This window comes from Scyliorhinus torazame, chromosome 5 (genome assembly GCF_047496885.1).
Source record: "Scyliorhinus torazame isolate Kashiwa2021f chromosome 5, sScyTor2.1, whole genome shotgun sequence".
NCBI classification, from domain to species: domain Eukaryota; kingdom Metazoa; phylum Chordata; class Chondrichthyes; order Carcharhiniformes; family Scyliorhinidae; genus Scyliorhinus; species Scyliorhinus torazame.
This window is the reverse complement of record NC_092711.1, coordinates 263854032-263879018: the sequence shown is the minus strand read 5'-3', so window position 1 is coordinate 263879018 and position 24987 is coordinate 263854032. Positions and strand designations below refer to the sequence as shown.

Below are 24987 nucleotides of genomic sequence, written 5' to 3'. Positions count from 1 at the left end.
CAAGATCCGTCTCTTCATCAGGACAGTGACTTGTAACCAGAGGCAGAGAGAGACAACTCAGTGCAGGTGTAGTAATCACAAGTATTTCTTATTCAATCTTGTTCATATAACATCTAGTTTAAGTATTGGAGAGAGAACAAACTCACAGTTTATTTGTTAACGTTACTCAATAAAGTACTTGCTCTAATTGGAAGACTACGAATGTTAATCTACATCGAGTTAACAGCTGGTGTAATGGTGCTAACGTTGTGACTAGATTCAAAATAAACCTTCCACAGTAATTGACCATGCCAAGGAAAGACTTAAGCTCGCTGACATTTTTGGGTGCAGGGACATCTCATTTGGCCTTGACCTTTTCTTCCACTGGATGAAACCCTGTCGCATCAATGCAAAATCCTAAGTACATCACTTTTGGGGCCTGAAATTTACATTTTTGTTGCATTTTAAGCGGACCCCTGCATCACAATACCTCTTTAATACTTCCTTTAGACTGGCCATGTGTTCTTCTGGTGTAGTGCCGTGATGAGTACATCATCAAGATAAACCATTACTTTGGAAATCCCGTGGAAGGGAGACTGATTGTCTTGGGTAGGAAGGGAGACAGCGAGGGAATGAACGTGCAGTGACATAGGAAAGGGCTTCATTGTAGCGTCAGGGGACCTGTGGTTGGGTGGAAGAAGTGTGTCTCTGTACAAAGATCATGGGAGACAGGTGGTCCGAAAGGACAGAGTCGCTGCTCTCTACGATGGCGTCCCGGGAGTTGAACTCGGGGTAGAAATAGGAGTAGGAGGAAGCCATTCAGCCTTTAGGGCCTGCTCCGGCATTCATTATGGTCATGGCTGATCATCCATATCCTTTGAAATCCTTCGCCCTAAGTGCTATATCTAACTGCTTCTTCAAAAACATACAATGTATTGGCCTCAACTACTTCCTATGGTAATAAATTCCGCAAGCTCACCACTCTCTGGGTAAATAAATTTCTCCTCATCTCTGTCCTAAATGGTCTACTCCATATCTTCAGACTGTGACCCCTGGTTCTGAACTCACCCATGTCGAGAACATCCTTCCTGCATCTACCCTGTCTTGTCCTGTTAGAACTTTATAGATTTCTAGAGATCCCCCCCTCATTCTTCTGAACTCCAGCAAATACAATCCTAACCGATTCAATCTTTGTTCATACGTCAGTCCCACCACCTCAAGAATCTGGTAAACCTTCATTGTACTCCCTCCATAGCAAGAACATCATTCCTCAGATAAGGAAATCAAAACTGCACACAATATTCCAGATGTGGTCTCACCAGAACGCTGAATAATTGCAGCAAGACATCCCTGCTCCTGTACTCGACTCCTCTCGCAATGAAGCCCAACATTCAATTTGCTTCCTTTACTGCTTGCTATACCTGTATGCTTACCATCAGAGACTGGTACCATTCACTAATATCAGTGAATGGGTGGCACAGTGGTTAGCACTGTTGCTTCACAACGCCAGGGACCCAGGTTCGATTCCCAGCTTGGGTCACTGTGAGGACTTTCACGTTTTCCCCGTGTCTGAGTGGGTTTCCTCCAGGTGCTCCGGTTTCCTCCGACAAGTCATGAAAGACGTGCTTGTTAGGTGAATTGGACATTCTGAATTCCCCCTCAGTGTACCCGAACAGGTGCCGGAGTGTGGCAACTAGGGGATTTTCACAGTAACTTCATTGCAGTGTTAATGTAAGCCTCCTTACATTACTTGACACTAATAACGATTATTATTATTCATGTATGAGGACACCCAGGTCTGGTTGCACATTCCCCTCTCCTAATTTATGGCCATTCAGATAATAGTCTATCTTCTCGTTTTTGCGACCAAAGTGGATAACCTCGCATTTATCCACATTATACTGCATCTGCCATTCATTTGTCCACTCACTCAACTTGTCCAAATCACACCAAAGGATCTCTGAATCCTCCTCAGAGCTCACCCTCCCTATCAACTTGGTGTCATCTTCAAATTTGGAGATATGGGGCGGGATTTTCCATTTCGCGACGCTGTCGCCTGTTTTACACAGATTGCTCATGCTCCGTCCCCTCCAAAACACGTCATCGTGACGCACGCCGCAAGCCGCATGCCGTTGGGGCGGCCTCAGGACGTCACCTGAAGACCACCCCCCAATGCTCGCCCCCGATAGGCCGAGTTCCCGACTGCGCAGTTGACATGTGGTCTCAGTGGTCGGGTACACGGCGTGGCAGCTGCGGACTGTGTCCAGCGCTGCCACAGTCGAGCGGGAATTGTGCTGCTGGCCGGGGGACTGGTGGGGGGTGGCCAGGAGGTGACAAGGGGGTGTCCAGGGGGGCACTGTCTGGCAGGTCGGTCCACACACGGCCGGCGCCATGTTGTATGCTACGGCCGCTGCAGGCTGTCGCCGCACGCATGCTCGGCCACGGACCCGGTAATTCTCCTGCCGTTTATTTCGTGGAGGACGGGCGTTTTATGTGGCGCAGCTGCTAGCCCCTCACCAGTCGGAGATTCTGTAAAACGCCACGGATCCTCCGGACATAGTCTCAAAATCAGAGAATCCAGCTCATTTTGTTTTGTTCCCTCATTAATATATAATGTGAATAGCTGGGGTCCTAGCATCAATCTCTGCGGTTCCCCACTAGTCACGCCCGCCAATTTGAAAAAGACCGGTTTATTCTTCCTCTTTGGTTCTTCTCTGCCAACCAGTTTTCTATCCAACTCAATACACTACCCCTAATCCCATGCGTTTTGTGCAAGGTGAAGACTCAGAGGGGAGAGAAGGCAAACGGAAGGTGATGGTTATAGATGCAAGTGTAATGGGGAGGTTCAAGGGTGACAGAGGGGAGAGGAAACGTTATATACGGTGGGTCAAGAATGATGGAGGAGGGGAGGGCTTCGTTGGCTGATGGGGTGGAGCAAATCGCGAATGCCACGCCATTTTGGGATTCTCAGCTATGCATCACTGTCGTTCCGAAACTGCTTTCGCTCAAACTGGGAAGAGGGTCTTTATGGATGGGTGGAGTTCAATGTCAGAATAATTGTCCACTAAAGGAACACCTTAATGATTGTAAGGAAACTGGATGACAACAATATTCTGTTATGTTCTCTCCATGATGAAGCCCACACAACAGCAGGTTTGCTCCCTGACTCATGGGTCTCATTACATCAAGATCCAAGGTGTACATCAAGGTGTGAAGCTGCCTTTAATTCTGTGTCATTTGCCATCTGCTGTCAGAGGCAGGAATGAAGGGAAAGAGGGAAGTAAATGTCTCCAAGGAGCATGGTTGGCAGACAACAGAAAACTCCTGACTCCAAAACTCTAGCCTCCTGGGTGAATGGTCATGGCTGACAAAGGCTCATGTGGTTATTCTTTCGATGCTGCCATGGCAATACTCTCTCAATAGACTCTCAAGACGAGTGGGGGCCAGCAGAATAGTGTCTGAGGGAGGATTCACACACATGGCTCTCATCACCCCAGTCAAAGAGAAATTTCTCATTGCACAGTCATGTAGGAATGTGAGGAACACTCATCTCTGTTCTTCCAGGATGTCCTTAACCTGGAATGGATGGGGTGGGAATGCCATGTTTAGAAGGAAGCCAGGCACAAGACTGGTTTGGTGGATCTGAGATGGAGGCAAACATGGAATATATTCAGCGGGTTGATTGCCGCAATTTGTTCCCAGATCAACTGAGGACGAGATGATGCAGGCTCAGCAATCCTGCTTTTCTACTAGTTCTCGTCCAGATGATGATGAGGAGGGACCAGCGCAGGTTGCCGCAGGACTAGGAAGGGTAATGGCCAGAACAGCAAGGTTCAGTGAGGCCTCAAAAGAGATTGGATTCTGGCAACCAGAGGTCAATGTAATGGCAATCATTGGCCTGACCACAAGTTTATCGCAGGAAGTGCAGCTATCGAGGGAAGAGCGAAAGGCAATGCCAGTGGTGCCTTTGAATGTCCTGGAATGTGGTCACAGATACCTGCTAGCTTCTCCACAATGATCTTTGGCCACAACTAATACTGGTAGCATTAAAGATCACCACCTCAAACTTCTTTGCCAGTGGCTGCTTCCTGGACTCCACTGGGGACCTGTATGGCATCTCTTAGTCAGTGACACACAAGGGCGGTGACAGATCCCCTGATCAGGAGAGTGCAAGCAATTTTCCATTTCTGCCTGGATCGCAAAAGCCAGGCTGCAAGGGTGTTGAGTTTTGTAGAAATCACAGTATTCCCACAAGTGCAAGGGGCTATTGGGTGCACACATATGGCCTCGAGAGCACCCTGGCTTCAGCTAGTCACATTCATCAATAGAAAAAGATTCCACTTTTTGAATGTGAAGCGAATATGTGATCACAGAAGGCAAATCCTGCATGTTTGTGCTCAGATCCCAAGGGTATCTCACAATGCCTACATTCTGACCCATCCCCAGGTGTCAGAGGTTTTTGAAGCACCTCACCAATTGCAGGGCTGGCTCCTTGGGGACAAAGGAGACCCTGAGAAGACCTGGCCGATGGTATGCCTCCACAAGGTCACGACTAAACAGGCTCTCGGCCTCCTAAAGCCGAGGTTCGTATGTTTGGATTGTTTAGGCAGGGCAGTCCACTCACCACAGAAAGTGTGCCAGATCATTGTTGCCTGCTGCACTTTGCGCAACTTTGATCTACAAAAGGAGAATGGCTTGCCTGAGGGAAACATGGAGGATTGAATTGTCTCCTCACCTGAGGAAGGAGCAGTGCTCCGAAAGCTAGTGATTCGAAACAAACCTGTTGGACTTTAACCTGGTGTTGTAAGACTTCTTACTGATGATGAGGACAGTGTTGGGGAGGACCAGGATATTGCAGAGCCACATGCAGTGACCATTGCAAGGGTATGATTTTGCAGACAGGCCTGTGACAATCTGATAGCTAATAGATTCCAGGCATAAGAAACTATCAAAACATTTCCTTTACTATTTGGTTTTCTATCCTCTGCTGCCTGGAAAGCGCCAGCTCCTTTTTGGTTTCAGACATTGCACTTTTCTCTAATGTACCTTGATTCAAAATAATTAAATTGCACTATTTAACATGCCCTATGGTGGTTTGATTCTTTGCATTCACCAAACTGTGCTGATGTACAGAACCCTGGCTCGAAATGCACACAGTATTCACGCAACCTGCAAAGTACTTCATTTTCCCATGACCTTGGGCATCTGTAAGTAAAATTGTGATTCTTCCCATGCTCTCACAAAGTTTGTGTGCATGGTAACTTGGAAGCAATATCAAATCTAACCTCAGCAGGGATGCACTCATGACACCCTCACACCTGCTCCTAGTGGCTAGCAGACCTGGCAGAGAGCTCTTTAAGGCAGCACCAGATAGATGGATCCACAGGGAGGAGCAGCATGAAAACACCATTTGACCCCTCAAGATCGCTCCTCATGCAGATTGATGAGGGACGATCATGTTGCTTCCCTCGATCACCACTCACCCATAGTAAACCCACAGCACTTGATATCTTCATCATCCTGAAAAGTTCAAAGTAACTTTAAAGCCCACTCAATGACAATGCCTCAACTACGCTATGGGGTGTGGAGAATCAACCACTCATGATCCTCTAATTGCAGAGTGTCCTACAAACCACAGTCCTCAATGGCCTCAATATTGGTGCAAAGCTTTTCTGGACACCCCAGTCAAGGTAAACCACTTTGCTGCAGAGCCCTTTTAGAGCTGCTGATGCTTCACATGGATAGCTTCATGAGGTATGACAAAGGATTCAGTCAACTTTGCACAGACATTCCTTAAATCTGACACTTAATCCCTCTGGCAATCAAGGCTAACTTACCCATTGTCTCCTTACTTGAAGCCTTCACCTGCATGTGAGCTCAAAATGTCAAATCACTAAGGAAGACCATTAATGATTGGATGTGCCCCTCCACAGCTTTCTCAAAACATGTATGGATTTGATTTGCTATTGTTATCAAGACATTGTAGTATGTCTTTCAACACTGAAACTGTACCTACTGTGTTTCATGCCACCCACATAATCTGCGGGATTCTCCCTCGGCGGGATCCTCCTCCCCACCGGCAGCACACCCATGCCCGCGTATTCCCTGATGGCATGGGGTTGCCCACAATGGGAAACCCCATTGGTCGGCTGCAGGAACGGAGAGTCCTGCTGCCGGCGGGGGCACGCCGTACCAGAAAATGGAGCTTGTGGGACGGAGAATCCCTCCCAACATGTTTCACTCCTCCTAAGTACTCCTTGCATCCACCCATATCTCACACCAGGGCAACAGCCGCAGAATGTGCAATGACCTTGCTGAACACAGAACACAGTTTCAGAGCTCAGACCATGGTGAGCCGCAAATAATGGCTAGCACGATGCGTGCCGACGCCGCATACGCACAAATGCTGGCCAGTGTTTAATCATGCACATGTGGGATTATTCAATAATCACTGTAGTGATAATTATCACTATAGTACTCGAGCACATTATCACTAGAGTACTCAAGATCCAAGTGCATATCTGGCAGCCACTGCGTCTTCTGCTGATGGCCATCACCATTTCCATGGAGACAGCCAAGCGCTTGCATGCCAGAACAACAACAGCAGACAGAACGTAGACAGAATCTAGCTTTCAGTCCAGCCTGTGCATGGTCTCTGGCATATCTGCATGATGTTCGCCTATCTATCTGCATCTCCATCAGGTCTCTTCGGGCTGAGTCCAGGGTCTCGTCATCTGATTGGGGCTGAACAAGGGCATGGTCTCCAGCAGTCCTCTGAGTGCCAGAGACCATGGCTGACACTTCCGCTGCCAGTAAAGGGCCATGGGGCTGGGTGGATTGACATATGTTGGCATGGATGGTATGATAAGCCATGGAGGTGGGTGGAGGGGCATAGATTGGCATGGGGGCATGAGGTGGCATGGGTTGGCAAGGATGGGGCATGAAAATTTGGGGGGGTGAGGGATAAGGGCTGATGGGGAAAGTTTCATGTTTTATTAATGTTTTTAGATTTTGGGCATAGTGCTGGGACCCCAAGGCAGACCCTCTGGCCAACCAGTCACTGCACCCTGGAGCCTCCTCAAGTCTTTTCAAAGTCACTGACCCCAACTTCTAATCCAGCACGGACCCGGCCCACCCACCTCCCCCAGAGGGAAAATGGGCGGGATTCTCTGACCCCGCTCCGACGCCGTTCCGCCGATTCCCCGGTCACCGGAGAATCGGCGCCATTGGCGCGACGCGGCGCCGGTCGGTGATTCTCCCCGCACGATGGACCAAGTCCCGCCGGTGCCGTTCCCGTATGGTCCTACCCGGCCGTTCATGTTGCGGGGGATGGCCTGGTAGGGGGAGGGGGATCCGACACCGGGGTGGGGGCCTCCACGGTAGCCTGGCCCGCAATCGGGGCCTACCGAACGGAGAGCGGGCTTAGCCTGGTGGGGGCCTATGTTTCTCCATGATGGGCCCCTGTAGCTCTCCGCCATGTTGCGACGGGACTGGCGCGGAGAAGGCAACACAAGCGCGAGCTCACGCCGGCCGTAGCGTGTATGCGCGAACTCGCACCGGCCATAGTGTGCATGCGCGGACCTGCGGCGCCCATTCTGACACCCGGATCGGCAGCTGGAGCAGCGTGAGGCTGTCCAGTGCCATGCTGGCCCCCTGTGCGCCGCAGGTTTGCTGATCCTCGTGACCAGATGACGCCGGCGTAAAACACTCCGGCGTTTACAACGGCGTCAACGCTTAACCCCAGGATCATAGAATCCCGCCCATGATATCAGGGCAGACATTTTCAAAGGCCGGGTTTTGTCTCTGTGACTTCTCCCAACTCTGTTCACAGGATTGAAAATCCAGCCCAAGTGAAGAAGAGGCAATTGCAAATGACAGGCTTGCTTAAATTGCTATTAACTGTTGAAGATATTGCAGGCTCCTTTTATTTGATGAGTTAATTAAACTTAATTCTGTACTGCACCAACATGCTTGCGGTTAGCACTGACGATCATGAACAACTCAAGGGAGGCTCTTCCTGGGACTGAGCAGTTGGACTTCATGTAAAAAGGTCAATTTTCCTCCTGCAGAACATTTTCTGTTCTGGGCGGCACGGTGGAACAGTGGTTAGCACAGCTGCCTCACAGCACCAGGGACCCGGGTTCGATTTCCGGCTTGGGTCGCCGTCTGTGCGGAGTCTGCACGTTCTCCCCGTGTCTGCGTGAGTTTCCTCCGGGTGCTCCGGTTTCCTCCCACAGTCCAAAGATGTGCGAGTTAGGTGGATTAGCCAAACTAAATTGCCCCTTAGTTTCCAAAAAGGGTGGGTGGGGTTACTGGGCTACGGGGATAAGGTGGAGATGTGAGCTTAAGTAGGGTGTCCTTACCAAGGGCCGGTGCAGACTCGATGGGCCGAATGGCCTTCTTCTATGAAATCTATGAAATTTTATTTTACTTTTAAGATAATGGTATTGGTGTTTGGACCTTGCTGCAGTTTTATATCACTACTTTGCAACTCCCAATAAGGCAATCTCCTAATCAAAAGTATTTCTCATCCTTTGGTGTATGTCCAAAATTTTACCAAGAGATTTATCTTAAGTCTCTTAAGATACTGGTGAAAGCAGTCATAGAAAATCTCACTTTCTGTGGGGCTAATCTTCAATTGGACAATCTAGGCTAATTTCAATAAGAATTACCTACCTTCAGTACCAGGACTAAAGAAACTTATGTCAGTAATAGTACTCATTGTTCAATCCAAACCAAACTTTTTTTCAGTTCACAAATGGTTGTAATGAGCTTTGGTCCTCCATCTAAAATTGTTCAGGTTAGGGAAGCCAATACTCATTATTCTTTCATGTATCGAATTAGCAGAAATAGTTATCAAATACCTGTGTTTATATTTTATGTAGAGATATGACCACTGTGACAAAGGCATCATCAGTAGTTATCTCCCTAACCAGAGTGCCATCGAGGATATGCCTGAGCTCATACAGATAAAGGAGAAAACTACATTTGAAGTTGAGAACGCCTGCAGCTATGTATCACCCATCCATACATCTTGCCCAGAGGTCAGTGTCATCTTTTCCTTTATATGTGGTATTGTCAAAAATGAGAAAGACATAGTGCATTAATACTGTGGTAAGTGTTGTACGGTTGGTAGGTGGCTCACTAAGAGATCTGGAGGCTTGTCTGATTGAAACTGTTCATTGTGAACACACAACTATATACATATCTCCAAGGTTCGGCCCTGAACTAGTTGCTATCTTCATGTCCACTTCTCTCAGAGCCTCTCTACACACAAGTCCACCACCATGTGACTCTGTACTTCATAATGTGGACAGTACTGTTTCCCCAGTGTCACATTAACCCTTACTAACCCCAAAACACGCATACTACAGTAAGAGGCTGTTCTTTTACCATTGGAACCAAGTTCAATGCCGCTCATACATGAGGAATTAAGTCTTCATAAGAAGTGTTTTTGATACAAGTCTCAATCTGGATTATTTCCATCCTTGAGTTCTGACTACTTCAATTATTTTTTAAATTTAAATTTAACCTGTGCTACTTTCCTGGGTTATTTCAGGTTTACGTTACATGTTTCTTAATCCAAATCCTTGCTGTGGAATCTTGAACGATCATACTATTCAGAAATAGTTATTATAGTTGCTTGGCTGATTGCAATTAATTTGATATTTCAGAAGCACAAATCTGAATAGAAAAGCAGTGTTATTATAATGCATTGACATTGAAAGCCTGAAAGCAAATGTGGTTTATTGTAAAGATTACTGCTTGTCACTGACCAGTCCTAAACCTCATTCAGTACCCTTTATTTTAACTGCAACAGAGGTATTGGAGTGAAGAATATTGATGTTCCAATTGGGGTTTATTGAGAAAGCAGAAAAACTGAAGTTACAATAGAATTTTGCATTGATTTTGATCATTAATGTGATTTTTTAACAACTATATGGGAACTGAACATGTTTCAGACAATTACGGAGAAATTCCACCTGTGAGGCACTTACATAAGAAAAAATGAATTAGGACCAGTCGGCCACTCAGCCCCTCAAGCTTACTCTGCATTCAATAACATCAAGGCTGATCCAATTTTAACCACAATTTCACATTCCTGCCTATCTCCGATAACCTTTCACCCCATTGCTTATCAAGAATCTATCTTATCTATCGTATATCCTATGGGCAGGATTCTCCGGTCTCTGACGCCAAAATCGCGTTCGGCAATCAGCCGGAGAAACCCCATTGGCGCCGCTTTTGCGATGCACCGCCCACTCCAAACGTACACCACACACCGTCAGGATGGCCTCAAGACGTTACCTGAGGCCCCCCCCCCCCCCCCCCGATGCTTTGCCCCCGATGGGTCGAGCTCCTGACGGCGTAGGCCGCGTGTGCTATTTTCTTTTGGGAAACTGCAGTGGCGGCTGCGGACTGAGTCCAGCGCTGCCACAGTCGGGGGGGGGGGGGGGGGGGGGGGGCAGCCGATCCGCGGGCAGGGGGGTCTTTGGCGGGGGCTGGGGGCACAGGTGGGGGTTGGTCTGGGGGTGGCAAGCCTGGCCGAAGGAGAGCTCTATTTGAAAGGCCGGGTCCGTGCGTGGCCAGCGCATTGTTGCACGGTGCGGTCGCTGCAGACCGCCGGCGTGCATATGTGTGGCCATGGACCCGGCAATTCTCCAGCCATATCCGCCGGGGGCTCTACGCTGCGTGCCTGCTAGCCCCCCACCAGACGGGGGATTGGTGCAGCTTTTGCGCCATTTTTTCGGGCATAAAATGCCACTGTTCCCATGTCGACGTCAGCACATAGTCTCCCAAATAGAGAATCCAGCCCGCAGTTTTTTCATTTTTGGAAAGATCTGTCTGGACTGAACGCAGGACAGTACTTTTCACTCGGTACACATGACCATAAATGCAAATCCAAATCTCTCTATTTCTGCCTTAAAGATGTTGAAAGGCTCTGCCTCAACCTCCATTTGAGGTGAGAATTCCGAAGTCTCACAACCCTCTACGAGAATTCTTTTTCCCTAATTTGTAGTTTAAATGGGCAACCTTTTATTTTGAAACAGTGGCCACTTGTTCTAGGTTTTCCCACAAGTGGAAACATCCTCTCCATATCGACCCTGTTAAGGCACTTTTGCATCTCATATGTTTCAATCAAGTCACCTCTTACTCTTCTAAACTCCAGTAGATAAAGTACAAAGTCTTACAACACCAGGTTAAAGTCCAACAGGTTTGTTTCGATGTCACTAGCTTTCGGAGCGCTGCTCCTTCCTCAGGTGCACCGCACCGACCTCCTCAAGAGACAAACATGGGACACAACCGACAGAATACCCTTCGTCCAGTACTTCCCCGGAGCGGAGAAACTACGTCATCTTCTTCACAGCCTTCAACACGTCATTGATGACGATGAACATCTTGCCAAGGTCATCCCCACACCCCCACTACTTGCCTTCAAACAACCGTGCAACCTCTAACAAACCATTGTTTGCAGCAAACTACCCAGTCTTCAGAACAGTGACCACGACACCACACAACCCTGCCATGGCAATCTCTGCAAGACGTGCCAGATCATCGACATGGATACCACTATTACACGTGAGAACACCACCCACCAGGTACGCAGTACATACTCGTGCGACTCGGCCAATGTTGTCTACCTCATACGCTGCAGGAAAGGATGTCCCGAAGCGTGGTACATTGGCGAGACCATGCAGACGCTGCGACAACGAATGAACGGACATCGCGCGACAATCACCAGGCAGGAATGTTCCCTTCCAGTCGGGGAACACTTCAGCAGTCAAGGGCATTCAGCCTCTGATCTCCGGGTAAGCGTTCTCCAAGGCGGCCTTCAAGATGCGCGACAACGCAGAATCGCCGAGCAGAAACTTATGGCCAAGTTCCGTACACATGAGTGCGGCCTCAACCGGGACCTGGGATTCATGTCACATTACATTCATCCCCCACCATCTGGCCTGCGAAATCCTACCAACTGTCCTGGCTTGACACAATTCACACCTCTTTAACCTGGGGTTACCCCACCTCTGGATCTGTAAAGATTTAATCACCTGCTAATGGTCGCATTCCAAGCATTGTTTGGCATCTTTGAATTTGTCTGTATATATGTTTCTGGAACAGACCTCTTCATTCACCTGAGGAAGGAGCAGCGCTCCGAAAGCTAGTGACATCGAAACAAACCTGTTGGACTTTAACCTGGTGTTGTAAGACTTCGTATTGTGCTCACCCCAGTCCAACGCCAGCATCTCCACACCAGTAGATAAAAGCCTAGACTGTCCAACCTTTCCTCATAAGACAACCCATCCATTCCAGGAATTAATCTAGTAAACCTTCTCTAGATTGCATCTAATGTATTTATATCTTTCCCTAAATAAGGAGACCAATGCTGTACACATACTCCTGGTGTGGTCTCACCAATGCCTTGTATAACTGAAGCACAACCGTCCTCTCTTGTATTCAATTCTTCCCACAATAAATGATAACATTCTTTTAGCTTTGTTAAGTACTTGCTGCACCTGCATACTAACCTTTTCTATTCATGCACTCGGACACACAGATCCTTCTGCATTTCAGAACACTGCAAACTCTCACCATTTAGCTAATATGCTTTTTTATGTCCTGCCAAAATGGACAGTTACACATTTTCACACATTATACTCAATTGGCAGATCCTTGCCGACTCACCTAACCCATCTATATCTTTTTATAGCCTCCTATGTCCTCTTCATAACTTACTTTTCTACCTATCTTTGTGTCATCAGCAAAGTTGGTAACCACACCATTAGTACCTCCATCCAAATCACTTATATAAATTTTAATGAGTTGAGATCCTGATCCCTGAGGCACACCACTCGTCACATCCTCCTAACCAGAAAATGATACATTTATGCCTACTCTCTATTTCCTGTTAGCTAGCCAAACTTCTATGAAGGGAATCGATAAGATAGAAGCAGGGAGGTTATTTCCACTGGTGGATGAAACTAGAACTAAGGGGCATAGCCTCAAAATAAGGGGGAGCAGATTTAGGGCTGAGTTGAGGAGGAACTTCTTCACCCAAAGGGTCATGAATGTGTGGAATTCCCTGCCCAGTGAAGCAGTTGATGCTACCTCATTGAATGTTTTTAAGGCAAAGATAGATTTTTGAACAGTAAAGGAATTAAGGGTTCTGGTGAGCAGGCGGGTAGTAGAGCTGAGTCCACAACAAGATCAGCCATGATCTTATTGAATGGCAGAGCAGGCTCGAGGGGCCAGATGGCCTATTCCTGCTCCTTGTTCTTATGTTCTATCCATGCCAACATGTTACTCCCTACACCATGAGCTTACCTTACGTAAGAAAAGAACATTAACAGTCTCCCTTTAAAACTGTAGAGATCCCAGTGTGTTGCGTATGTACTGTGCGTGTGTGACTGGCTGGTGCAAATTGATTGTCTTTGCAGGTGGTCTCTGTGGAAAGCTGGAGAATTTCCATTCACAGCTAGCAAGTCACCAGTAACGTTGCTTGTGCTATTGCCCTTTAGAACCACCTGCTGGCAGGATCTGTGAATTCAACACAAAAATCAGGATTTAAAATAAGTTAAGTAATAAAAGCAGCGGTCTCTGGAAAATGTTGCAGTCTTCTTAAGGCGGCATCAAGTTGCATTGTACTAGGCAGCGCGGAAATATACAGGAGCAGAAAGACGACTGTGATCAATGTGACAAGCCCCATAGTGCAAAAGGTTCCATACATTAATGTTAGGATCTCACATGCAGACAGCGAATATGAAAAGTCACAGGCAACTGTCCAGGATTTTTGACAAATTATAGATGAAAAATTGCAGGCTGGGTGGCGTGATTTTCCTCGATGCACTAACTGTAGAAGGCCCTGCCAGCAGCATGACATCTTGCAATCCTCAATCTTCCTTTCACCTAAAAACTGTCTTAGTTCCTTCTTGAATTTTTCAACACGATCCACCTCCATTGCCTCCCACACATTAACTGCATACTGTGTAAAAGGATTCAGTCTAAAAACAGATAGAGTCTCGTTGCAGAGGTGGACTTTAGATGAAAGGCATTTATAAAATAAATAATAAAGTTCACAGAGTCTCGACACTGTCGATCTGTAGTTCCCTTGTATGGGGATGGGAAGATAGTCCCTGCGGACATCTGGAAGTTCGCACCAATGGACTTAAGCGTAAAGGAGAATATAGGACTTGCCTCAGCTTTGCAGGTCCAAATGCAGACAAGTTCCATTCAGGTGAGGATTCCCTGGCAGCAAGATGAGAAAGACACACAATTTCAGACAAGACAAAGAGAGCTAGTTAGGGTATGCTCCTTTTCCCAGCTTATTCCCCAACTAGACTGACTTGATAACCAGGATCAAACTTAAAGCTTGGCTCTCGCATGCGATTTTCATTAAGACAGGGGCCTTTGCCTTCCAATTTTTTCCCCCCATCAATTAAAATGATTGCAGTTCAAACCAAACAAACAGATCTTCCTCAAGTATAATGCAAGTCAGATAATTTATTGGAAGAAAGCAGGCTTGCTCCCAGTCCAAGGTGAACTTATGACCTCCTTTACAAGAAACTCCAGGTTAGTATCAATGTCCAGAAAATATAATGGGCTGGATTCACCGATTTGGAGGATAAGTGCCAATGCCAGCATGGGAACTGTGGAGTTTTATGATGCCAAAATTGACGCCGACGCACACCAATCGTGCGACCGGCTTCCACGACAAAAATGGCTGGAGAATGGCCGGGTTCGTGGCTGCGCATGTACTCCTGCAGCGGTCGCGCTGTAAAACATGGCGACGGCCGTGCGCGGACCCGACCTGCCAAATACTGCCCCCCTGGCCACTCCACACCAGCCCCCTCAGTCCTCGCGGAAGTCACCCCGGCCGGCAGCACGGCTCCCGGCCGACTGTGGCGGCGCTGGACACAGTCTGCAGCCGCCACGCCGGGTTCCCGGCGGCTGAGACCTCACGTCAACCGCGTGGTCAAGAACTTGGCCCATCGGGGCGGCGAATTGGGGGAGAGCCTTCAGGTGACGCCGCTAGCGCCGTTCCAACACCATGCCGCTCGCGACGCCATGACGCCATTTCGGAGGGGCGGAGGATAGAAAACCGGTGTCAAACCGGCGCCACCCACGTTTTGGGCGTTGAAAGGGATTCTCCACCTGATCGCTCGTTGCAATATCGGCGTCGGGCAACAGCGAATCCCGCCCAATGTCTTTCCATATTTTAAAAAATATAGTTTTGAAAGAAATTGATTTTCCCTTACAAGATTTCCTGACATTTATAATCCAATTATTTTTCCTTTTCGAACAAGACACCTTTTCACCATATTCACATGTTTACTGTTTACTCTTTGCTGTTCATATCTACATCAAGTTGCGTCATGCTTTGAGTCCCTTAATGATGAGAAACAGCAGAGAAGGAAAGAAGTGGAAGCAAATTCTGAAAACAGGATCCCACTACCACAGGGGCCGTCCTGCTCCATCTGCCCAAAGATATGCAGATCGCGAATCAGTTACATGGCGGAGCAGACTAGATGGGCCGAGTGGCCTAATTCTGCTCCTATGTCTTATGGTCTTATGAAGATCCATGGCAGATACTTGTGGTCCTCGGTAAACATCATCCTCAAATTGAGGAACAGTCAATGATGATGATGACCTTACATATGTACTCACATCTTAACTACACTACATTAGGAACATAGGAATATTTAGCCCCTCAAACCTGTTCCACCATTCATTGAGATCAAGGCTGATCTGTATTCTATCTCCATATGCTTGCCTTTTCTCCATATTGCTCAATACCCTGGTGTAGATGTTGTGGGTTCCAGAATAACTGGCAGCAAGGGGTTTCAACAAAGAGGAATTTATTCACTAGCTTAGCAACGACTTCGACACTTGTGGTCTGCCTGCGCTCCCTGTGATAATCCCGAGCTTCCACGATATGACCTCTTATGTAGCCGCATCATCACGTCACATGGCCATTTAGTCTACACATGGGTTAACAAAAACTTTCAGCGTGGGGTTTACAGACCACCCTGTTGTGTGTTTTCCGGCGAGGGGAGGTGGCCCACCAGCGGGATTTCCCGTTGACAGCACCCCTCGCCACTGGGAAACCTGTGCGCCGGCGTGGTACAGGAATTTCCCGCCGGCATGAACAGCCAGTAACTCTGTACCTCGGTACGCGTGATAATAAACAAATCCAATCCAATCCAATCCTCAATCTGAGATTTGAACTTTACATTTGATCATGTACCAATTGCTGTTTGCAGAAGATCGTCTCAAACTTTTAACAACTTGTGTGTGGAGGCTTTTCCGAATTTCACTCCCGAGAAGCCAGGCTGTAGTATTCAGACAATATCCTTTTGTCCTAGACTTCTCAATCAATGGAAATACTTTCTTTCTCCCCAATCTGTTCCTGTTAAAGGCTTGAAAACGAAGACCAATTCACCCCATGAATTTCTAAATCCCAGGGAGTGCAACCTTCGTCAGTGGCTCCCATGATTTTCAGTTACAGGGCGAACTTCAATGAGATTCCACAGCTCACGTGCTTAAACTCCAGTCAACATGCTCTATTTAAAGCTCCGCTCCCCTCACTAAAATCCTGCTATTTACAGCCAATTCATCTCGCTGAAGTCTTGCACTTACAAATCAGCCTCTTCTCTGAAATCTGCTGTGCAGACCCACTCTCCTCTCTGAAATCTGCTGTACAGACTCACTTTCCCCTCTGAAATCTGCTGTACAGACCCTCTCCCCTCTCTGAAATCTGCTGTACAGACTCACTTTCCCTTCTGAAATCTGCTGTACAGACTCACTCTCCCCTCTGAAATCTGCTGTACAGACCCACTCTCTCTAATATTTGCTGTACAGACCCACTCTCTCTGATATCTGCTGTACAGACCCTCTCTCCTCTCTGAAATCTGCTGTACAGACTCACTCTCCTCTCTGAAATCCGCTGTACAGACCCACTCTCCTCTCCGATATCTGCTGTACAGACCCACTCTCCTCTCTGAAATCCGCTGCACAGACCCACTCTCCTCTCCGATATCTGCTGTACAGACCCACTCTCCTCTCTGAAATCTGCTGTAGAAACCCACTCTCCTCTCTGATATCTGCTGTAGAAACCCACTCTCCTCTCTGATACCTGCTGTACAGACCCACTCTCCTCTCTGATATCTGTTGTACTGACTCACTCTCCTCTCTGATACCTGTTGTACTGACCCACTCTCCTCACTGAAATCTTCTACAGACCCACTCTCCTCACTGATATCTTCTGTACAGACCTACTCTCCTCTCTGATACCTGCTGTACAGACCCACTCTCCTCACTGAAATCTGCTGTACAGACCCACTCTCCTCTCTGATATCTGTTGTACTGACCCACTCTCCTCTCTGATACCTGTTGTACTGACCCACTCTCCTCACTGAAATCTTCTACAGACCCACTCTCCTCACTGATATCTTCTGTACAGACCAACTCTCCTCTCTGATATCTGCTGTACAGACCCACTCTCCTCTTTGAAATCTGCTGTACAGACCCACTCTCCTCTCTGATACCTGCTGTACAGACCCACTCTCCTCTCTGATATCTGCTGTACAGACCCACTCTCCTCTCTGATATCTGCTGTACAGACCCACTCTCCTCTCTGATATCTGCTGTACAGACCCACTCTCCTCTCTGATATCTGCTGTACAGACCCACTCTCCTCTCTGATACCTGCTGTACAGACCCACTCTCCTTACTGATATCTGCTGTACAGACCCTCTCTCCTCTCTGAAATCTGCTGTACAGACCCACTTTCCTCTCTGATATCTGCTGTACAGACCCACTCTCCTCACTGAAATCTTCTACAGACCCACTCTCCTCTCTGAAATCTGCTGTAGAGACCCACTCTCCTCACTGAAATCTGCTGTACAGACCCACTCTCCTCTCTGATATCTGCTGTACAGACCCACTCTCCTCTCTGAAATCTGCTGTAGAGACCCACTCTCCTCACTGAAATCTGCTGTAGAGACCCACTCTCCTCTCTGAAATCTGCTGTAGAGACCCACTCTCCTCTCTGATATCTGCTGTACAGACCCACTCTCCTCACTGAAATCTTCTACAGACCCACTCTCCGCTCAGATATCTGCTGTACAGACCCACTCTCCTCTCTGAAATCTGCTGTACAGACCCACTCTCCTCTATGATATCTGCTGTACAGACCCACTCTCCTCACTGAAATCTTCTACAGACCCACTCTCCGCACAGATATCTGCTGTACAGACCCACTCTCCTCTCTGATACCTGCTGTACCAGGCCCACTCTCCTCTCTGATATCTGCTGTACAGACTCACTCTCCTCTCTGATATCTGCTGTACAGACCCACTCTCCTCACTGAAATCTTCTACAGACCCACTCTCCGCTCAGATATCTGCTGTACTGACCCACTCTCCTCACTGAAATCTTCTACAGACCCACTCTCCGCTCAGATATCTGCTGTACAGACCCACACTCCTCTCTGATATCTGCTGTACAGACCCACTCTCCTCACTGAAACCTGCTGTACACTGCCACTCTCCTCACTGAAATCTGCAATACAGACCCACTCTCCTCTCTGATATCTGTTGTACACATCCACTCTCCTCTCTGATATCTGCTGTACAGACCCACTCTCCTCACTGATATCTGCTGTACAGACCCACTCTCCTCTCTGATACCTGCTGTACAGACCCATTCTCCTCACTGAAATCTGCTGTACGGACCCACTCTCCTCTCTGATATCAGCTGTACAGACCCACTCTCCTCACTGATATCTGCTGTACAGACCCACTCTCCTCTCTGATATCTGCTGTAAAGACACACTCTCCTCACTGATATCTGCTGTACAGACTCACTCTCCTCTCTGATATCTGCTGGAAAGACTCACTCTCCTCTCTGATATCTGCTGTACAGACTCACTCTCCTCTCTGATATCTGCTGTACAGACCCACTCTCCTCTCTGATATCAGCTGTCCAGACCAACTCTCCGCTCAGATATCTGCTGTACAGACCCACTCTCCTCTCTGATACCTGCTGTACAGACCCACTCTCCTCCCTGATATCTGCTGTACAGACCCACTCTCCTCTCTGATACCTGCTGTACAGACCCACTCTCCTCTCTGATATCTGCAGTACAGACCCACTCTCCTCTCTGATACCTGCTGTACTGACCCACTCTCCTCTCTGAAATCTGATGAACAGACCCACTCTCCTCACTGATATCTGCTGTACAGACCCACTCTCCTCACTGATATCTGCTGTACAGACCCACTCTCCTCTCTGATACCTGCTGTACAGACCCACTGTCCTCTCTGATACCTGCTGTACTGACCCACTCTCCTCTCTGAAATCTGATGCACAGACCCACTCTCCTCACTGATGTCTGCTGTACAGACCCACTCTCCTCACTGAAATCTGCTGTACAGACCCACTCTCCTCTCTGATATCTGCTGTACAGACCCACTCTCCTCACTGATATCTGCTGTACAGAGCCACTCCCCTCTCTGATATCTGCTGGACAGACCCACTCTCCTCTCTGATATCTGCTGTACAGACCCACTCTCCTCACTGATATCTGCTGTACAGACCCACTCTCCTCACTGATATCTGCTGTACAGACCCACTCTCCTCTCTGATATCTGCTGTACAGACCCACTCTCCGCTCTGATATCTGCTGTACAGACCGACTCTCCTCTCTGAAATCTGCTGTACAGACCCACTTTCCTCTCTGATATCTGCTGTACAGACCTACTCTCCACTCTGATATCTGCTGTACAGATCCACTCATCCCATTGAAATCTGCTGTACAGACCCACTCTCCTCACTGAAATCTGCTGTACAGACCCACTGTCCTCTCTGATATCTGCTGTACAGACCCACTCTCCTCTCTGATATCTGCTGTACAGACCCACTCTCCTCTCTGATATCTGCTGTACAGACCCACTCTCCTCACTGAAATCTGCTGTACAGACCCACTGTCCTCTCTGATATCTGCTGTACAGACCCACTCTCCTCTCTGATATCTGCTGTACAGACTCACGCTCCTCACTGATATCTGCTGTAGAGACCCACTCTCCTCTCTGATATCTGCTGCACAGACCCACTCTCCTCTCTGAAATCTGCAATACAGACCCACTCTCCTCTCTGATATCTGTTGTACACATCCACTCTCCTCTCTGATATCTGCTGTACAGACCCACTCTCCTCACTGATATCTGCTGTACAGACCCACTCTCCTCTCTGATATCTGCTGTACAGACCCATTCTCCTCACTGAAATCTGCTGTACGGACCCACTCTCCTCTCTGATATCAGCTGTACAGACCCACTCTCCTCACTGATATCTGCTGTACAGACCCACTCTCCTCTCTGATATCTGCTGTAAAGACACACTCTCCTCACTGATATCTGCTGTACAGACTCACTCTCCTCTCTGATATCTGCTGGAAAGACTCACTCTCCTCTCTGATATCTGCTGTACAGACTCACTCTCCTCTCTGATATCTGCTGTACAGACCCACTCTCCTCTCTGATATCAGCTGTCCAGACCAACTCTCCGCTCAGATATCTGCTGTACAGACCCACTCTCCTCTCTGATACCTGCTGTACAGACCCACTCTCCTCCCTGATATCTGCTGTACAGACCCACTCTCCTCTCTGATACCTGCTGTACAGACCCACTCTCCTCTCTGATATCTGCAGTACAGACCCACTCTCCTCTCTGATACCTGCTGTACTGACCCACTCTCCTCTCTGAAATCTGATGAACAGACCCACTCTCCTCACTGATATCTGCTGTACAGACCCACTCTCCTCACTGATATCTGCTGTACAGACCCACTCTCCTCTCTGATACCTGCTGTACAGACCCACTCTCCTCTCTGATACCTGCTGTACTGACCCACTCTCCTCTCTGAAATCTGATGCACAGACCCACTCTCCTCACTGATGTCTGCTGTACAGACCCACTCTCCTCACTGAAATCTGCTGTACAGACCCACTCTCCTCTCTGATATCTGCTGTACAGACCCACTCTCCTCACTGATATCTGCTGTACAGAGCCACTCCCCTCTCTGATATCTGCTGGACAGACCCACTCTCCTCTCTGATATCTGCTGTACAGACCCACTCTCCTCACTGATATCTGCTGTACAGACCCACTCTCCTCACTGATATCTGCTGTACAGACCCACTCTCCTCTCTGATATCTGCTGTACAGACCCACTCTCCGCTCTGATATCTGCTGTACAGACCGACTCTCCTCTCTGAAATCTGCTGTACAGACCCACTTTCCTCTCTGATATCTGCTGTACAGACCTACTCTCCACTCTGATATCTGCTGTACAGATCCACTCATCCCATTGAAATCTGCTGTACAGACCCACTCTCCTCACTGAAATCTGCTGTACAGACCCACTGTCCTCTCTGATATCTGCTGTACAGACCCACTCTCCTCTCTGATATCTGCTGTACAGACCCACTCTCCTCTCTGATATCTGCTGTACAGACCCACTCTCCTCACTGAAATCTGCTGTACAGACCCACTGTCCTCTCTGATATCTGCTGTACAGACCCACTCTCCTCTCTGATATCTGCTGTACAGACTCACGCTCCTCACTGATATCTGCTGTAGAGACCCACTCTCCTCTCTGATATCTGCTGCACAGACCCACTCTCCTCTCTGAAATCTGCAGTACAGACCAACTCTCCTCAATGATATCTGCTGTACAGAACCGATCTCCTCTCAAATATCTGCTGTATAGACCCACTATCCTCTCTGAAATCTGCTGTACAGACCCACTCTCTCTGATATCTGCTGTACAGACCCACTCTCTCTGATATCTGCTGTACAGACCCACTCTCCACTCTGATATCTGCTGTACTGACCCACTCTCTCTGATATCTGCTGTACAGACCCACTCTCCTCTCTGAAATCTGCTGTACAGACCCACTCTCCTCTCTGATATGTGCTGTACAGTCCTTCTCTCCTCTCTGATATCTGCTGTACAGACCCACTCTCCTCACTGAAATCTGCTGTACAGACCCACTCTCCTCAGTGAAATCTGCTGTACAGAACCGATCTCCGGACTGAAATCTGCAGTACAGACCCACTCTCCTCTCTGAAATCTGCTGTACAGACCCACTCTCCTCACTGAAATCTTCTACAGACCCACTCTCCTCTCTGATATCTGCTGTACAGACCCAGTCTCCGCACTGATATCTGCTGTACAGACCCACTCTCCTCACTGAAATCTGCTGTACAGACCCACTCTCCTCTCTGAAATCTGCTGTACAGACCCACTCTCCTCACTGAAATCTGCTGTACAGACCCACTCTCCTCTCTGATATCTGCTGTACAGACCCACTCTCCTCTCTGAAATCTGCTGTAGAGACCCACTCTCCTCACTGAAATCTGCTGTAGAGACCCACTCTCCTCTCTGAAATCTGCTGTAGAGACCCACTCTCCTCTCTGATATCTGCTGTACAGACCCACTCTCCTCACTGAAATCTTCTACAGACCCACTCTCCGCTCAGATATCTGCTGTACAGACCCACTCTCCTCTCTGAAATCTGCTGTACAGACCCACTCTCCTCTATGATATCTGCTGTACAGACCCACTCTCCTCACTGAAATCTTCTACAGACCCACTCTCCGCACAGATATCTGCTGTACAGACCCACTCTCCTCTCTGATACCTGCTGTACCAGGCCCACTCTCCTCTCTGATATCTGCTGTACAGACTCACTCTCCTCTCTGATATCTGCTGTACAGACCCACTCTCCTCACTGAAATCTTCTACAGACCCACTCTCCGCTCAGATATCTGCTGTACTGACCCACTCTCCTCACTGAAATCTTCTACAGACCCACTCTCCGCTCAGATATCTGCTGTACAGACCCACACTCCTCTCTGATATCTGCTGTACAGACCCACTCTCCCCACTGAAATCTGCTGTACACTGCCACTCTCCTCACTGAAATCTGCAATACAGACCCACTCTCCTCTCTGATATCTGTTGTACTCATCCACTCTCCTCTCTGATATCTGCTGTACAGACCCACTCTCCTCACTGATATCTGCTGTACAGACCCACTCTCCTCTCTGATATCTGCTGTACAGACCCATTCTCCTCACTGAAATCTGCTGTACGGACCCACTCTCCTCTCTGATATCAGCTGTACAGACCCACTCTCCTCACTGATATCTGCTGTACAGACCCACTCTCCTCTCTGATATCTGCTGTAAAGACACACTCTCCTCACTGATATCTGCTGGACAGACCCACTCTCCTCTCTGATATCTGCTGGAAAGACTCACTCTCCTCTCTGATATCTGCTGTACAGACTCACTCTCCTCTCTGATATCTGCTGTACAGACCCACTCTCCTCTCTGATATCAGCTGTCCAGACCAACTCTCCGCTCAGATATCTGCTGTACAGACCCACTCTCCTCTCTGATACCTGCTGTACAGACCCACTCTCCTCCCTCATATCTGCTGTACAGACCCACTCTCCTCTCTGATACCTGCTGTACAGACCCACTCTCCTCTCTGATATCTGCAGTACAGACCCACTCTCCTCTCTGATACCTGCTGTACTGACCCACTCTCCTCTCTGAAATCTGATGAACAGACCCACTCTCCTCACTGATATCTGCTGTACAGACCCACTCTCCTCACTGATATCTGCTGTACAGACCCACTCTCCTCTCTGATACCTGCTGTACAGACCCACTCTCCTCTCTGATACCTGCTGTACTGACCCACTCTCCTCTCTGAAATCTGATGCACAGACCCACTCTCCTCACTGATGTCTGCTGTACAGACCCACTCTCCTCACTGAAATCTGCTGTACAGACCCCCTCTCCTCTCTGATATCTGCTGTACAGACCCACTCTCCTCACTGATATCTGCTGTACAGAGCCACTCCCCTCTCTGATATCTGCTGTACAGACCCACTCTCCTCTCTGATATCTGCTGTACAGACCCACTCTCCTCACTGATATCTGCTGTACAGACCCACTCTCCTCACTGATATCTGCTGTACAGACCCACTCTCCTCTCTGATATCTGCTGTACAGACCCACTCTCCGCTCTGATATCTGCTGTACAGACCGACTCTCCTCTCTGAAATCTGCTGTACAGACCCACTTTCCTCTCTGATATCTGCTGTACAGACCTACTCTCCACTCTGATATCTGCTGTACAGATCCACTCATCCCATTGAAATCTGCTGCACAGACCCACTCTCCTCACTGAAATCTGCTGTACAGACCCACTGTCCTCTCTGATATCTGCTGTACAGACCCACTCTCCTCTCTGATATCTGCTGTACAGACCCACTCTCCTCTCTGATATCTGCTGTACAGACCCACTCTCCTCACTGAAATCTGCTGTACAGACCCACTGTCCTCTCTGATATCTGCTGTACAGACCCACTCTCCTCTCTGATATCTGCTGTACAGACTCACGCTCCTCACTGATATCTGCTGTAGAGACCCACTCTCCTCTCTGATATCTGCTGCACAGACCCACTCTCCTCTCTGAAATCTGCAGTACAGACCAACTCTCCTCAATGATATCTGCTGTACAGAACCGATCTCCTCTCAAATATCTGCTGTATAGACCCACTCTCCTCTCTGAAATCTGCTGTACAGACCCACTCTCTCTGATATCTGCTGTACAGACCCACTCTCTCTGATATCTGCTGTACAGACCCACTCTCCACTCTGATATCTGCTGTACTGACCCACTCTCTCTGATATCTGCTGTACAGACCCACTCTCCTCTCTGAAATCTGCTGTACAGACCCACTCTCCTCTCTGATATGTGCTGTACAGTCCTTCTCTCCTCTCTGATATCTGCTGTACAGACCCACTCTCCTCACTGAAATCTGCTGTACAGACCCACTCTCCTCAGTGAAATCTGCTGTACAGAACCGATCTCCGGACTGAAATCTGCAGTACAGACCCACTCTCCTCTCTGAAATCTGCTGTACAGAC

General features: G+C 48.3%; 1 protein-coding gene across 7 annotated transcripts in view; it reads left to right on the top strand.

Annotated features, from left to right (window-relative positions):
- dlg3 (discs, large homolog 3 (Drosophila)) overlaps nucleotides 1-24987 on the top strand; it is a 1021949-nt gene that overhangs the window by 301976 nt on the left and 694986 nt on the right. For all 7 annotated transcript variants that reach the window (XM_072505485.1, XM_072505481.1, XM_072505482.1 and 4 more), the window contains one exon: nucleotides 8865-9023. In XM_072505485.1, coding sequence (XP_072361586.1) covers nucleotides 8865-9023 — 159 coding nt within the window. The remainder of the gene's footprint in view (nucleotides 1-8864; nucleotides 9024-24987) is intronic.